This window comes from Magnolia sinica, chromosome 14, assembly GCF_029962835.1.
Source record: "Magnolia sinica isolate HGM2019 chromosome 14, MsV1, whole genome shotgun sequence".
NCBI classification, from domain to species: Eukaryota; Viridiplantae; Streptophyta; class Magnoliopsida; order Magnoliales; family Magnoliaceae; genus Magnolia; species Magnolia sinica.
Genome location: NC_080586.1, coordinates 17,431,082 through 17,448,874, shown reverse-complemented (window position 1 = coordinate 17,448,874; position 17,793 = coordinate 17,431,082). Strand labels below are relative to the sequence as shown.

The 17,793-nt window shown below is 42.3% G+C and overlaps 1 protein-coding gene across 1 annotated transcript in view; it reads left to right on the top strand.

Moving 5' to 3' along the window:
• LOC131224864 (uncharacterized) overlaps positions 1-17,793 on the top strand; it is a 95,517-nt gene that overhangs the window by 56,206 nt on the left and 21,518 nt on the right. The window contains exon 15 of the mRNA XM_058220295.1: positions 10,955-11,012. Within this exon, the coding sequence (XP_058076278.1) occupies positions 10,955-11,012 (58 nt within the window). The remainder of the gene's footprint in view (positions 1-10,954; positions 11,013-17,793) is intronic.

Sequence of the window (17,793 nt, the reverse complement as noted above, 5' to 3'; positions counted from 1 at the left end):
CCCCTGGCGACTCGATGTTTCACCCTTCTCAGAAAATTGAAAAACATCAAGCGAGCCTTGAAGAGTTGGAATTGGGGAACCTTCAAGAACATCTTCCTGAATTTGAAGTAGGTCGTGGACGAGCTGACCATGGCAGAAAATGCAGCCCAGAATTCCTCGAACCCCTACCCGCAACAGATTCTCCAAGAAGCCAGGGAGAAAGTGGCTCTGTTGGAACTAAGGAAATCTTCTGGAGGTAGAAATCCAAGGTTCAATGGCTCATAGAGGGTGACAGGAACACCAAGTCCTTTCATGCAACTGCGTTTGGGACGACAAGGAGAGCTAGCATCTAGGAAATCAAGCTTGAGAATGGGTCCGTTACGAGAGACATCAAGTTGATCAAGCGTGAAGCGATCACATTCTCCAAGCAACTCCTGTGGGCTGAAAACCCCTTCCACTCGGGTGACTTGCTCGAAGTCATTCCACAATATGTCTCTCCAGATGATAACTAAGCCCTCCTGGTTGCCCCTTCTAGCGAAGTTCTTGTGGCAGTCAAAGCTCTCCTGGCGGACGAGGCCCCTGGCCTAGACGAATTCACAAGGGCGTTCTACCAGATGTGCTGGGACATTGTGGGCCTGGATCTTTTGAGAGTTGCCCGCTTTTTCTTCAATGGTGGAACCCTTCCCAGAGCCTTCTTAGTCACTCTGATCTGCCTCATCCCCAAGTCCACTTCGCCAGTCAAATTCTCTAACTTTAGGCCCATCAGTCTATGTAATTGCGTTTACAAGATTTTTGCTAAGATGATTGCTGACAGGTTGGGAAACATCCTCCCCAACATCATATCCGCTGAACAAGAGGCATTCGTGAAGGGCAGGTCCATCGCAGAAAACTGTGCTCTAGCCCTGGAAATCTTCAGAGATATCAAGAGAAAAGCTAGAGGTGGCAATATCATGCTTAAACTAGACGAGAAAGCATATGATAGGCTTAACTAGGAATTCCTATCGAAGGTGCTTACCAGATTTGGGTTCGACATCAGATGGATCTCCATGCTGGAAAGATCTGGTCCAACTGTTGGTTCTCAGTTCTCATCAATGGGGAAGCATGCGGGCTTTTCAAATCATCACGCGGGCTTCGTCAGGGAGACCCAATCTCCCCAACCCTCTTCATTTTGGCAGCGGAAGTCCTCAGTCGTGGCTTTGCCCACCTGTTTGGGAGTGGCCAATGCTAGCCCTTCAAGACCCGCAGGAACTGCTTTGTCATCTCCCACCTGCTGTTCGCGGACGACACCATCCTCTTCGCTAACGGCTGCAATTCCTCCCTCAGGAAAATATTTGCTTTCCTCAAGAAGTACGAGCAGACTTCTGACCAGCGCATCAACTCCCACAAAAGCTTCTTCATCATGGCAGCCAATCAACCTGAGGCTCGGTTGGGATCGGCCACTTCTATCCTAGGCTTCAACCGTGGGTCCTCTCCTTGCAGATATCTGGGTCTCCCCATCTTCCAAGGCAAACCTCGTAGAGCGTATTTCCTTCCTCTGCTTGAAAGAATTAACTCCAGAATTACTGACTGGAAAGGGAGAATCCTTACGCAGGCTGGCAAACTCACCCTTATTAACCATGTTCTGTATAGCGTGCCCATCCACATGCTAGTGGCCACGGAAGTCCTGTCTAGCATGTTGAAGGATCTCCATAGGTCCTTTGCTGATTTCCTTTGGGGAAGGGAGGGTTCTAAGAAGAAGTGTCATTGGCGCAGCTAGCGGTCGATAGCTCTCCCCAAGGCAGAAGGTGGGTTGGGCCTTAGAAGCCTCACATCCATCATGAAAGCTTTCCGCCTCCAAATGGCCTGGTCAGTCCATCACTGGGGTCTATATAGTTGCTGGAACAATTTCGTCCAAGCCAAATACTCGTCTGACATCCAAGGACCAGGCGGTTGTTCTTCATACTCCTCGGCCTCCCCACTCTAGAAGGAAATCTGCAAGGTGACCCCATCGTTGTCTCCCCTCTTGTGCTAGATGATTGGGAGGGGTGACTGTAGCTTTTGGAGGACCGATTGGACAGGGCTTGGCCCCCTCCTTGACTAGGCTCTTCGCCCCATCCCAGCCCATCTGCAAGAGGCCCGCATCAGCGATCTGATTGGGCCATATGGATGGAAGTCCAGCGCTTCACTGCTCCCGCTCCTACCCCAGTTTGTCATCGACCGTATTTCCGATGAGGGTATCTGTACTTCTATCTCGAAAGACAAATGCATCTGGACGGCTTCCACCTAAGGGGAATTTTCAATTTGCCTGGTAGCCCAACTGTTCAGAACGTAGGTCCACAAGAAGGCCTAGTCGCAATGGGTTTGGCACCCTAAGCTCCCTCCTAAACTCTCCATCTTGGTTTGGAAAATCATCCACAAGGCCATCCCGATGGATGATTGCATCCAAAGCAAAGGGATCCCATTCGCTTCTAGGTGCACCTGCTGCCCTGCGCCAAGCTCGCCCAAGATCAAATCTATCGACCATCTCTTCCTCTCGGGATCAAAGGCCTCGAAGGTTTGGGCCCACTATGGAAAGATCATCGGCTTCACCTGCCCTCCCACATCCTTAGTAGTAAGCATGGCCACCTTCTGGTGGGCCTTCGTCTCCGCTACCTCCAAGAGATGGCCCCTGATTGGCCTCATACCCTCCTTCATTTTCTGGGAGATCTGGAGGGCTAGGAACGCGACCCAATTTGAGGGTCTGGATACTCCGATCGCCACTATTATAGCTAACATTCATCGATGGTTATGCCTAATGGGCCTGCTTCTCCCCCCTCCTAATCCCTTTAACCACCGTCTGGCAGTGGCCCTTGGGGCCTTATGCATATCCATCCCCCCTTTTGCACCCCTCATTGCTCGAGTGGTAAAATGGTCTAAGCCGCAGTCCGGTTGGACCAAGCTGAATGTCGACGGTTTGGCTCTTGGAAATCCAAACTCCTCCAGCGAAGGAGGTTTGGCTAGGGATGTTGGAGGGCACACTCTCTTCGCATTCACGCATCATTATGGCCTCGCGTCTAATACTCAGGCTGAAATTCGGGCCATCCTTGATGGTCTCATCCTATGCGCTAACCATGGTCTCAAGCAAGTGGAGGTCGCCAGTGACTCCCTGTCAGTGATTCCTGCGCTCTCCCAAGGTGCGAAGCTTTCGTGGACCATGTGGTATTGGCTATCTAGGATTAAGACTCTCTCCCTTTCTGTTGATATTTGCTTTTCTCATTGCCCAAGGGAGGCCAACTACCCAGCCGATGAGCTCGCGCGTATATGGAGTACGAGGCACGAGGATATCCTTTTCCCGGGCTTGGCAGACCTCCCTGCCAAGATTCGAGGGCTCATCTTCCTTGACAAAGTCGGCCTGGGCAGCCTTCGCTCCGCATAGTCTACCTTTGGTTTTCCTATATATGATAGGCGTGGTCCGTTCCCTTTTTGTTGGGGCCTGCCCGAATGACTGTATCTCCATTTCATATATATAATTCTGTTTTCCTTTTTAAAAAAATAAAATAAAAATAAAAATAAAAAAATAGCAAAACGAGTAATTTAGTTGACAGAGAGACTTTTTGTAGTCTAATGTTCCACACTACTCTCCCACCATTTCATAGGAATATTGAATATTTTTCTTCCTTAGAAATTGCAAGAGAGGAAGTAGCTTGGTAAGATATCTCAAATGGTTGAACATCCAACTATCTTTCTAGAAGCGAACTCTGTTATGTGCGCATGTTTAGATGAGCTCCACCTACTTGCGCACTTATTTTTTTGTTTTGGTGTCAAAACTTCCATTGATGTTCAAATTGAATTACACCGATCTTCTCATGTGTAATGCCTCCTTGTTTCGTCATGGTATAATTCTTTAGATGCATAGCCATAATTTATCCCTATCTAGAAGGTATGTGTAACTTATATCCTTGTCTGGAAAGTACGTGTAAATAATAGGCCTTGTTGTTTCAAATCATTAAAATTGTGATTTTGCACCATCCTCTCATCTAGTTGGAGCCAAGAAGCTAGTCATTTTCAATCACTAACCCTTGTACATGTGCACATTGGAGATTGGGCATAGTGAATTATGGGCGTCCTCGTGAGGTGAGTTAGATGATCTTTCTAACCAAGTGCCACTCTCGCTTTGAATCATGCTTCGGATTCGCTCTCCTACTGCTTCCTACCTGTTTATTATTGGGAACATTTTGAAACAAATGCTTCCCTACTACATCTGAATCTATTACTACTTCCACTCCATAGTTTTTAGCAACTATAGGTGGAACATCGTCCTTTCCCAAAATTTGCAACATAGTTCACTCAAAAGTCAAAATCAAGTTTGAATTTTAATTAGGGAATGACCCTTGGCATCATTTCCCCTCGCATGCATCAGGTGGTGAGTAGAAAGACTATTTAGGTGAACGGGTGCTATTTGTTCTTTGGGGGAATATTTTTTGGAATGTCATATTTGTGAGAATCTTTTAGAGGAGACAGGGGAATAACTTTATGACAAGGCTCAATGAGGAATTGGGTGGATAGAAGGATTTGGAAGTGGACGACAAGTGGTGACTTTTCTTCTCTCTTTTCAGCACTTTCATGTCCCGATGTCACCACTGTTCCCCTGTTGATTTGTTAAGGGTAAACTAATTTCCCCATGTTAAGTTGCTTTTTGTTGGACCACAGTTGCTAATAAAAGCCTTTCATTGGATCATCTCCAACGTAGAAATCACCATCTTTAGAACATTTTCTCCATGTGTAAAGAGCCTTCATTCACCTGTTTGAGGTGTATTGGGTTGTCCAATGAAATTTTGCTTAGATCTTTCTAAGATTGGGCAGGGTTCTTTTTTGTGGAAAGACAGAATTTTGCCAACTATGGCAAAAGCTCCCTTGTGCTATATTATGGGGCATATGGAAAGAGGAACCATCTTTTTTTTTTTATGAAGTGTCTCTGTTGCATAGGGCCATCATGATCATCATGAATTACATGATCAGATGGGCTTTAACTTGTTAAGAACTCTAGGGATAGGCGACTGTAGCTGACTTCTTAGTCATTGGGAAGCAATTCTCTAATTGAATGCTCTCATCAAATGGAATCATGTTTGGGAGTCTTCATTGTAGGTGGAGGGTTGGAAAATGAATTTTGAAGGTTTTTCTCTATCCATGAAGGACTAACAGGTAAGTGGGATGTTACCAGTTTTTTGAAGACATGGAAGTATACCCCCCCAAAAAAAAAAGGGTGGAGATTTACCTTGAATTTCTGCCCCTTTGATCATGTGATGATTGTTGATTCCACTTGTCAACTTAGGAGATCTCTCCTTGATCTTGTCCGAACAAAGAGATGGAAAGCAAAGAGCACACATGGCCTCTATAGGGTTGGGTTTGCTCACACATGAAAGCAATTCACAAGAGTGGACCCCACACGCATACGTGTGATGAAGGAAAAAAAGATGAACTCTCTCTCTCTCTCTCTCTCTCTCTCTCTCTCTCTCTCTCTCCATTCTCCACCAAACACCTGGGGGGAGGTGTCGACATCTTTCTACTATGCTCCTTCTGATAGGATTTATTTATAAGGAGTCAAGGTTTTGGAGAGACGCACCTGTTATGGTGCTCCTCACCCCTACAGACTTTGGTCTGACCTTGCATCGTCAAAAGTTTATGATCTTGCCAATCCATATACCTCATGGATATGAATATCGGTATCGTATCGGCACAAGATGATACACGATACAGGGTCGTATCGGCCTGATATGAAAAAATGACCTGTATTGGTATGTATCGATACAGGCTGATACGCCCATAAAATCCCAATTTGGTTTTTTTTTTTTTTCCTAAAAAATTCGCTCGTCTCATCTTCTTATTTTTTATTTAAATCATGTAAGAAGCTTAAAATTCATTTTAGGCTAGATCTAGACCTGTTTTGGGATCAAAACAAATGATTTTGAATGGGATTCGACAAATCGAAGCGAAGTGGTCCATTGTGGGAAAAATCGAAAAGAAAGGTAAACATTCATTTTCTTTTTTATATTTTCATCTTCTTTTTGTTGTATTTAAATGTAATGGGCCCTAGTTCATCAAATTATGTTTGATTTGTGTTTAATTAGAACCCATTTAGTTGACCTTCAGTAAGTCAAATCGATAGACAATATTCATATCAAAGAATGGTCTAATACACCATTGAATACATGGTCAACACACACACACACACACACACACACACAAAGATAGATTCTTAGATGTCTTATTTTTTCCTAATTTTCTAATATTTTCCTCTTTTTTTTACCTAAAAAAATTGACCAATACAGGCCGATGCAGCCCCGATATCAATATGCGATGCCATATTGTATCATTTTTCTGTCAGGCCGATACGTTGACTTATACCAACATTGAGAACCATGATGTACCCATATTGACCAAATCTAACCACTAATAGCATCCATACTTGACCATAATCCCATGTTGACCTAAGAGATGAACCTTAAGATCTTAACTATCAAACGTCCATCGAATCCGACAAAACCATTTTAATGGTAAGAGCAAAAAATCAATAGTTAAAAAACTTTGAGAAAGCATCCAAAACCTTTTTAGTGTCAGACCTGGTTAGAAAACCATTTTATGGACAGTTTGATCACCAAGATCTAAGCTACAAAAGAGTTCCTGGGTGAACTAGTGGTCCCATGTTGGAGCATGTGGCTTCAGCCATATCCTAATGAGATACACCCAACAACACGGGTCAAAGCACAAAGCACTAGGACCATGAAGTCCCAACATGACCTTAGGTCTAGGATTAGTCAAAGCTAGTTCATGATCAAGTCTTCGGACATGACGGTTCTCCCGAATCGAAGACTTGATGCAATCCTCCAATGCAAGTGTCCAGTCAAGCCTAAACACAAGAACTCACAAAAATAGTGAACACTCACACTCTCATGTGGAGTGGCGCAAGGCACCGAGAGTCCGATGGTGGGGACTGTCCATCCTAACTCGTCGTTGGTTCCCAATACAAAATTATCATGAACATGATCACAAGTGGCCCATTCCCGCTGTAGTGGCTATGGACATTCAGGGTACTAAGATTTATGAATAACAAGTCTCCCTTAGCCAATGTCCATTGTATCCAAACTCATCTTTCCAAAGGCTAGCCAGAGTAACCCACAAAATCATAAGCAGTTAAAGTTTCCCACATTAATTATGGCATCCATGGTATACCAAACATAAGTGGTCATCTAGTTCCATGATCATAGTCAACATTGGGTTTTCAGGGCACACAACACCAACATGAGGTATAAAAGATTAGGGGAGTATCAAGGGGAGTATCAAATGTGTTCTTTAGTTTGGCAAGGGTTATTGATCATATTGATGCCAAAACCAAGGATCTTCATGCAAGCCTCTAGATATTCTCCAACTCCTAAGGGCCATTAATTATGGACTGTTGAGGGAACATGAAGGTGTTAACTTGGGTATCAAACATGGGTCTAGAACCTTGGAAATTGGGTGTCAGTATTGACAGAATCAAGGGAACTAGCGTTAGGATAAACATTTTGCTTTTCTCAATCTCGAAAGTTCTCAACCGGTTTGATTTTGCCCTTGTGATATGAGGGTGGAGCATGATTTTTATTGGCATTAGCTTTTCTTCTTGTTTAATAGAAGTTTTGTTATCCACACCAAAAAAACAAAATGTTTGCATCAATGTTCGAAATATCGGTATCATGCAATGTATCGCACCCTTGGGATACAGATACGTATCAGTTATTTATCGCACTTTTTGGGAAACATTGGGAAAATGGTTGAATTTTTCGATGAAACTTCAGGGATTATTAAAAAAGACCTTAATACATACTTTCAAATCATAAAATCTCAAAAAAGAAGTGCACATAATAGGTTTCCTTTGTATAGGGTCCTAAGCTATGCGTTGTCCGATTGAACTAATACAACTATATTCAAATATGATGCATAACATCTATAAATGTATCAAGACACGTATGAAAACACAACTAATGCATTCAAAAGCAAAAGATATATTAGAAATTATAAAATATACATTCCAATGATGTGACTGACTATGGCCTAGACCCACAGAGTTACGTGGTGGCTCGTAATCATCATCTCCATCTCGACGAGGCTGGAAAGAATACTGCTCCTCCACAAATTGACAGTATTGTGCCCAGGTCATAGTAGAATAGTCCCAATTAAGATACTCCATGACATAACGTTGGTGCTTATCCTCACCGAACTGAACTAATACACCCATTCGTGGGTACTGTGTAATATTCACAATTCGTGGCTGATATGGATCTGGAATGGGCATAAATGGAGCTATTGGGTATCCATACTGCCCTCCATATCCACACTGTTGCCCAAATACCTGCCCGTATGTGGAAGTGAAGTCCTGACCGTAGTCGAAAAATGATGATCCGTAACTACTGGAGTCGCTCCTCGCATATCCACTAGCTCCATATCCATACCCATACTATGACACAAAACTCGAGCTACTCTCGTGTTTGTGATCCATATCCATGTTGTGGCCTGTAACTCGGGCTCCCCTCCCTCATCCGTGAACTGAAACTAGAGCCACCTGCCTTCTCACGAACACTTGTGTCTCTCATGCATTTTGCCAATAGCTCCTCAAAATCAGGAAGCTTTGCTTTTGTGCTTTTTTTTTTTTTTTGTAACCTCTGGCACTCGTATGTCTTATTGTAGATAAAATGGGGCCGTGATCTTCTCGATGAGAACCATGGTCAAGGTCCTGTGTAGCATGATCAAAATCCCCCTCCCCAGTAAAAGGGCTAAGAGGCCTCTGAGATTGACTCACACCCTTGCTGCCACCATCCCCATCTCCATCATATGAAAAATGAGGTAGATCCAAATGTGAAGTGGACCACACCATATGAAACAGCGGTCATTGAATGGGCACAATTAAAAATTTTTTGGGGACAAACTTTTAAATCAAGTTAATATTTATGTTTTCCCTTCATCCTGGTCTGTCCGACCTTATGAACAAATTGGATGGAAAATCTTGAATCATGGTGGGCCATATGAAAGCTTCAATGGTAAACATCATTGTCACCACGTCTTCCTATGATGTGGTCCACTTGAGCCTTATATTTGCCTACCTTTTGGGCTCATGCCCTAAAATGAGCTATCAAAATGGATGGATAGTGTGGATAAAACACATACATCACGGTGGGCCCTACAAAGCCCCTAAGAGGACCGTCCAGGGTGGGCCCTACAGATTGGCTGGTGTACCACACACCACCAACCTAGCTGGTGTGTGTGCGTGTCGTGCGAAAACGAGCATTGACGCTCCTCGAGCTTCGAGTTGTACGCACGGTTCAAAGGAGATCAAAGTTACATGGGCCCCATAATGATGTGTTTATCATATCCACACAATTCATCCATTTGGTGAGACCATTTTAGATCTTGATCCCAAAAATGAGTCATATCCAAAGCTCAAGTGTACCACACCACAGATAGCAGTGATTCTCACCGTTAGGTCACATAGACCTGGATGAAGAGGTAAAACAAATATCATATTGATCCAAAATTTCTATGACCCCCAACAGGGTTTCAATGGTAGAAGTTCAATCCCCCATTGCTTTTTATAGTGTGGTCCACTTGATTTTTGGATGTCTTATTTTTCGGCTCAAGCCTTACCATGAGCTCGTCAAATCGACAGACGGTTTGGATATGGCTCATACCTCATGAGGGACCCACAAAACTAGGTGACGTCAACACACCAGCCTGGTCCGTGGTGTGTGGTACACCAGCCAATCCACTTCCATTAAAAGGGGGGATGCGGATTTCTTGTGAAAACCTTTGGCACGAAGTTCTGGCGCTGGGATGTTAGCTGGGGTCCACCTTGATGTTTGTGAGAAATCCACCATGTCCATCCATTTTCTGATATCATTTTATGACATGTGACAAAAAATGATGTGGATCCAAAAATCAAGTGGGCCATACGAGAGGGAAAACTAGGGAAAGAGTTTTCTACCGTTGAAACCTATGTGGGCTCCACCTTGATGTGTATATGCCATCCAACCCATTTATAAGGTCATTCCCACTGGGATGAAGTGAAAACACAAAACAATTAGCCTGATACGAAACTTTTGTGGCCTTAAAAATGTTTCAGCGGTGGTGATTGAATCCCCACCGTTTCCTCTAGTGCAGCCCATTTGAGTTTTGGAGCCGCCTCATTTTCTGTATCATGTCCTAAAATGATCTCAGAAAACGGATGGATGGAGTGGATTTCTCACAAACATCAAGGTGGACCCCACCTAGCATCCCAGCGCCGAAACTTAAAATCGGTTACGCATGCGTTAAAAGGGCTTTGAAGCCCATTTTGGGAAGCTAGGCGAGAAGGGTTCGAGATTTCGAAACCCCAAAATCCCACCCAAATCTCAAAAATTTTCCGATTTTCTCATGAAATTTTCTTCAATTGGGTTAGCTCTAGATGGAGATTCACTCACATACAAATGGCGCAACACTTTGATTATAATGGCCCACCAAATGAAGCTTCTGATTAGAGCCAACCCTTTTTCAGGTATCAAATCCACCTGTTGAAAGCTTTTTTTCCAATTTTTTCGAATATTTACGTTATCTCGGGTCTCCAGATATCCTGGCCCTTTTATCGGCAAATTTGGTAGGATGCTACAGTAGCTCCGTGACTGGGTAGGTGTTGTACAACGTTATCGGTGAAAAATCCTGATAAAAGTTATAATATCGTTGATATCACACGATATTCAGCGATATTGTGCGATATTTAGGGATATCGACTGATATTTAGCGATATATCAATTGATACCATGTATTCCTTTATTATTATTGTTATTATTTTATTTCTAAGTCCCTTCTGGAGGGTTTCGTATCGCTGGACTGCAATACCGATAATATCGGTCGATATATCGGCCGATATTATTGATATTGTGAACACTGGATTGCATTTTGATTATGTTGAAGTATTACTCTTGTAATTTTATTATTATTATTCTCTCTCCAGGTTGTTCGAAGAGTGCTTCCAACGAAGATGGTACCGGACTGCTGCTTGCTATATACTAGTAAGACTTACATTAACTTCTCTCATATTTAATTTGTAATAGTCATTTTAAAGTTCTTGTAACTCGTTTAGGGTATCATGAATTGCATGGCCCCTCAATTATCATATTTCCTTTTATGTTTTCTTTTCGTGTCTTCCATGTGCTTCAACAGGCTTTCTAATAAAAAATTTGCGCTCTCTCTCTCTCTCTCTCTCTCTCTCTCTCTCTCTCTCTCTCTCTCTCTCTCTGTTTCACGCATGCCCACACACACACACACAAAGAAGCCACGGCAACAAATATTGCTGAGATTTTGAAAATTTTACAAAAATTTCATAAAACGATATTGTCATGAGATTTTCAAAATCTTTATAGACTTTAATTTTATCACAAAATTATCATTATATTAAGATGAAATCTATTTAAAATCTGAAGTAATACATTATATATAGGTCAATTTTGAAAGGGATTTTTACCACAGAATTTTGAAGGAATTGGATTTTACCAAATAGTGCCTCCAGCCTTTAGTAACTGCTATTCCTGGGCAGTGCTTTTTAAGAGGAGAAATTACATTACTGCTCTTTGCTTTTTCTTTAGAACAGTGGAAAATTGAAAGTTGTGGGGTCCACATGGTATGTGTCTCACATCCAACCTGTCCAACAAATGCACACCAATATTATTATTAGACAAACAAAAATATGGTGGATCCAATCATAAGGTGGCCTAATCCAAAAAAAAAAAACAATAACAACAACAACAACAATAATAATAATGATGATCTGATTGACTTGATGTTTTGTTTGTGTTATCACCATGGTGTGGTGCATACATTTAACGAGTTGGATGTTAGACACATGCCAGATGGATCTAATGATCCAATTGACCTGATGTTTTGTTTGTGTTATCACCATGGTGTGGTGTAGACGTTTAACGAGTTGGATGTTAGACACATACCACTGAACCCACAAGTCTTGAGTTTCACTACTTTTTAAAGGGAGAAAAAAAAATTTAATGAGGGAATTTTTGTAATTTCATCCCTCAAAAAGCACCTCCATGTCATTTCTAATCGTGTAGGCATCATTTGGTAATATATAGATTCCTCAGGAATTGTGGCACCATGGTGTGGTGCAGACATTTAACGAGTTGGATGTTAGACATACCACTGAACCCACAAGTGTTGAGTTTCAATACTTTTTAAAGGGGAAAAAAATAAAATTTAATGAGGGAATTTTTGTAATTTCATCCCTCAAAAAGCACCTCCATGTCATTTCTAATTGTGTAGGCATCATTTGGTGATATATAGATTCCTCAGGAATTGTGGTAATAATCCCATTTTGAAATTATTTATGAAGTTACAATTGAATATTTTTAAGATTTTAATTTAAGCGAGATTTTCTCAATAATATTACAAGAGAAACCTCAAAAACTGAAAAGCTCCCGAGACAATCAAGAACTTAGAAATTGCCGAGAATGGGATTTGTCACTATGGCTATAGCTTACACTTTTGCGCTTGACTATATGTTTGGTACATCTTCCGCCACTTGCTGAATGTAGAAGCGATCACATGGACATGAGTTTCCAGACATAATAAGCTCAAAACAGATGAATTTCAAGCACATCTATAATGGCAGATTAGTTTTATAGAAATCCAAGTATCAATAATGAAAAAAATGGGAGAATGTTTGGCGATTGTGCAATGCAATGGCAAGTGGAACCAAATTGGTGAGGGGAGCTGTGACTATGATCCATTATGAAATCTTTGTACCTTTTGAAATTCCAAATTACTATGTGGGGCCCAAGTGTGCCCAACTATGATTGACAAAAAATGTTAGATTGGAGGGATCCACTGTAAATTGCATATACCCCAAAATAGCCACAACTGAACAACCAAACCCACGCAATTGAGGGTATGCAAAATGGAAGGGTAATATGGTCTTACCATACATTTGCAAGCCCTTTTTTGAATGTTTGTGATCCTCCAATAATCATGATATTGGGGCATGTGCAATTCACAATTGACATCTCTAATCAGGTGGATCACCATGACCATAGATTGCTCACTTTCACCACATAAATCCACACCTTAACAAGGTTTGAAGAATTACCATTCAATTTTATTTTATTTTTAAAAAGGTTCAAAGAAATTGCATTGGATCAGATCTCGCCTAAGGGTTACACTGGCATGCAATGGACATTTCATGGGGATGTACATTCAACATCACCAATACAAATGTCGTAAAGACTGAAATTAGGATAAGAAATAAAGATATTGAAGGTTGATGTAAAATTTCAAAACAGGGTCGTGAAAAAACAAGGCTCATAGGATTATCAAGATGTGTAGGTTGGTAGGAAGCCAAACTCGAGGTTGCACAAACCATTTGTTTGAGTTTGACATAGTCACTGTGGTGACGTCATACCGTACAAAATCAATGCACTGTTGTCCTAATGAGTAAGTCACCAAACATTGATTCAGCCCTGCGTCGCATCGATTCATAAAAAAGAAAAGAAAAGTCATCAGCAATTGATGCGTCACTTGTGTAATCCCATCTCCTATTCCGGTCAGCTAATGAAGTTGTGACCTTGTGGTTACCTTTCCGCTTGCAGCTGCAACTGGTCGACTGTTTCTGCGAGCCAATGCTCAGGTTACTGTCATTGTCAATGACGATCTTCATGACCTTTCTTTCACATGTTTTCAAGGTATGAAAAAATACCTATGCAGCCAAATCTCATCTTTCTGCACTATAGGAGCCGCCATAATTTGTTGGTATACAAGCACAAGATAGATTCCTTAGCCTTTGATACCATTCACATCTTTATTGTCATCCTCCTTGACAACTTTATTTGTCTTTTTTTCGTTCTCCAACTCTCCTTCAGGAGGTCACAGTAGTTGAGACTTTTGGCAGGAGACACTGTCGTGGGATGTTCGTTACCTTTACATTGGTAGCAAGAGAAATTGTCTGTCTCTTTTGGACTTAGGACTAACAGTGCATGCATCCCATGGGTATTATTGTTGCTGATCACAGGTGGATGCTGGTGATCTTCCACTTGTGGCACAATAATGCAAGTTGTGGAGATACTCATTGTAGGGCGGGAAAGTTTTTTTTTTTTTTTTTTAAATGACGACAGGGTGTCCCGGCCCCTTTAAGCCGAGACTATGTAGGTTGGGAAAGTGGGTACCTACCAACTTGGAAACTACTGCATCTGACTATCATTATTTTTTGTTTCTGGACTTCCCATGTGACGCAGGACAGCCCTAATTATGATGCATGCTCATGGAGATAATTAAACAGCGGAAATAAAAGGAATAACTGATCTAAAATTCTAACAGTAATCATCATAACTGAGAAAATCATAAAGGAAACATGCAATGGAGCGAGCCATCACTACAACCATGGAGTATGGAATTCAATTACTACTTAGGTTGGATCCGGCGAGGGATGAGACCTCCCGATCTTGCATGGTCACACCCAATCGATCAATGAAGATCACTAGTCCGAAGAACCAAGAAGCTTCTCGGATTAGGGATTTGAGAATTTGGGGATTTAGGGTTTAGATCGGTTCTCAAGATTTTGATCGAAGAGGAATTAGCCAAAACTAAAAATAGAAGAAAGAAAGTTATTACCTTGAGGAAGTTGGAGGGGCACAAGAAGAAATTAGAAGAAGAAGATCAAGGGGAGAGAAGAAGCACCATTAGAGAGAAGAGAGGAAGGAGGCAACCAAAGGGTTTGCTTTTCATTCATCAATAGTTCAAATTCGTGTTTAGGGCTTTACCCCACTTAAATAAGCAAATAAAGACATAAAATTACTAAAATACCCCTAGGATAAGCAAATAAAGATATAAGACTACTAAAAGACCCCTAACTAAGTCAAAAAACGTGCAAATAACATAAGTATGGGAAAGTTTGGGCGCTCGGTCTTCTTTCTCCAATCTTCCTTCACATGTGTCTTCCCTAAGTGGGGTCTTCTATACGTCCAATCACATGTGAAAGGTCTTCAGCTCCTCAATAGTCGCCTATCCACAAGGACGGCACTTGTGGTTGGCGCTTTCTTCGTTGGTACACCTTGAATGCACTTGTGTCCGCATCAATTCCCCTCGGGTGAGAAAAACTCGACTCCGACGATTTGAAACTTTTATAGCGCTCGAGTAGATCTGGATCAATACCCTGCAATGCGTCGCCCAACAGCCACGTAGATTCAGACGATGGTTTGTTCTTCCACTTGACAAGATACCTTTGGAAACCCCCATCTCTCGTGGATACTATCTCGTCATCCAAGATTTCCTCAATTGCTTCTTTATGGGTAATGGGTGGAGGAGGGGGTGGAAGGGGTTGGGTAGCAAACTCAGAAAAAGGCCATGAAAGGGACGATGTATCAACAATGGGAGTATGGGCACGGACTAGATCTTCCACATTAAAAGTTGGATGAATGCTCATTTCAGATGGAAGGTCAACCCGATACGCGTTGGACCCAACCTTTTGTAATATCTTGAATGGTCCAGCACTACGCGCTTGTAATTTCTTTGCAGATCCTTGAGAGAATCGCTCTGGCCTTATTTGCACCATTGCAATCTCCTTCTTGAAATTCTTGCACTCTACGATGAGAATCAGCTGAAACTTTATAATCATCATTGCTCTTATTTAACCGCTGTCTAATATGTGTATGCAAATCATGAATATGGCGTGCGAATGCATCGGCTGACTCAGAAGACCTTTGGGTAACAAACATAGGTAAGAGATCTATGGGCATTCTAGGTTTATAACCACTTACAATTTCAAAAGGACTCAACCCTGTAGATCTATTAACTGACCCATTATAAGCAAGTTCAGCAGTTGGTAAAATTAGGTCCCAAGTCTTAACATGTTCACCCACTAGACAACGTAGAAGATTTCCAAGGCTACGGTTTACCACTTCAGTTTGACCATCTGTTTGTGGGTGGTAAGCAGTAGAAAATTGCAAACGAGTTCCCATAATGTACCACAGTGTCTTCCAAAAATAGCTAGTAAATCGAACATCACGATCAGACACTATGGTTTTAGGTAACCCATGGAGACGCACCACACCATCAAAAAAGATGCAAGCAACATGAGACGTATCTGACGTCTTCGAACATGGGAGGAAATGCGCCATTTTAGAAAAACGGTCCACAACGACAAAAACGGAATCGTGCTTTTTTATAGTCTTGGGAAGCCCGAGCACGAAGTCCATACTAATGTCCTGCCACGGAGCATGTGGCACTAGCAATGGCGTGTACAGCCCGGTATTTTGCTTTCTTTGCTTTGCCAGCTGACATGTTCGACACTGCCCTAAAACTTTGGCTACGTCTCGCTTGAGGCTTGGCCAATAGAAACGATCTTCCACGAGGGCAATGGTCTTATCACGACCAAAATGGCCAGCTATCCCTCCTGAATGAAGCTCCCAGATGAGGAATTCACGAAGGGACATACGGGGAATACAAAGTCTGTCTCCCTTGAAAAGAAAGCCATCTTTAAGAACATATTCACCCATAATATGTTGGTCACTAGAGATCGACGCGTAAGTACCCCCAAAATCAGGACATGGGGTATTCATCTTTCAGTTGCTCAAATCCGACTACCTCTACACTCAAGGAGTTGAGCAACACCACTCTCCTACTAAGGGCATCCGCTGGTTTGTTTTCAACCCCGGCCTTGTGTTTCAAAACAAACGAATATTCCTAAAGAAACGCTACCCACTTGGCATGCCTTGGGTTGAGTTTCTTCTGAGAATGCAAATATCTCAAAGCCTCATGGTCAGAAAACAAAACGAATTCTTGCGGTAGGAGGTAGTGTCGCCAATGTCTCAGGGATTGCACTACCGCATAAAATTCTTTGTCGTAAGTGGAGTATTTTTGTTTTGCCTCATTCAGTTTCTCACTGAAATAGGCCACTGGGTGTCCTTCTTGACTCAACACTCCACCTATACCGACACCAAACGCATCGCACGCTACTACAAAGACTGTAGAAAAGTCAGGTAGACGCATGACAGGAGCTTCCACCATCTTGCTCTTAATTTCTTTAAAAGCCTTGACGGCGGCTTTAGACCACACGAACTCTCCCTTTTACATGCACTCGGTAATGGGAGCCATGATCGTGCTAAAACCCCTAATGAACCGACGATAAAAAGTTGCTAGGCCGTGAAAACTTCGCACCTCATGAATATTCCTTGGTTCTGACCACTCAACTATGGCCCTGACTTTTTCAGGGTCTGCTTGCATCCCTTCAGATGACACTATAAATCCTAAGAACACAACTTGGCTAGACATGAATGCACATTTCTTAAGATTAGCGTACAACTTTTCCTTCCTAAGGACACTACAGACCTTCTTTAAATGTTCAAGGTGTGATTCCTTAGTGGTACTATAAATAAGAATATCGTCAAAGTACACCACTAGGAATTTTTCCATGAACGGCCTCAAAGCTTGTGTCATCACCCGCATGAAAGTACTGGGTGCGTTAGTCAAGCCGAAGGGCATGACCAACCACTCATACAACCCATCTTTCGTCTTAAACGCCGTCTTCCACTCATCTCCTGGGCGTATACGAATTTGGTGATATCCACTCTTGAGGTCTATCTTAGAGAATATAGTGGACCTGGCCATCATGTCAAGCATATCATCAAGTCTAGGTATAGGGAACCTATACTTGACAGTAATTTTGTTTATGGCACAGCTGTCCACACACATGCGCCACGTGCCATCTCTCTTTGGCGTCAACAATGCAGGCACGGCACACGGGCTCATACTCTCTTGGATGAAACCCTTTTGCAGAAGCTCATCAACTTGCTTCTT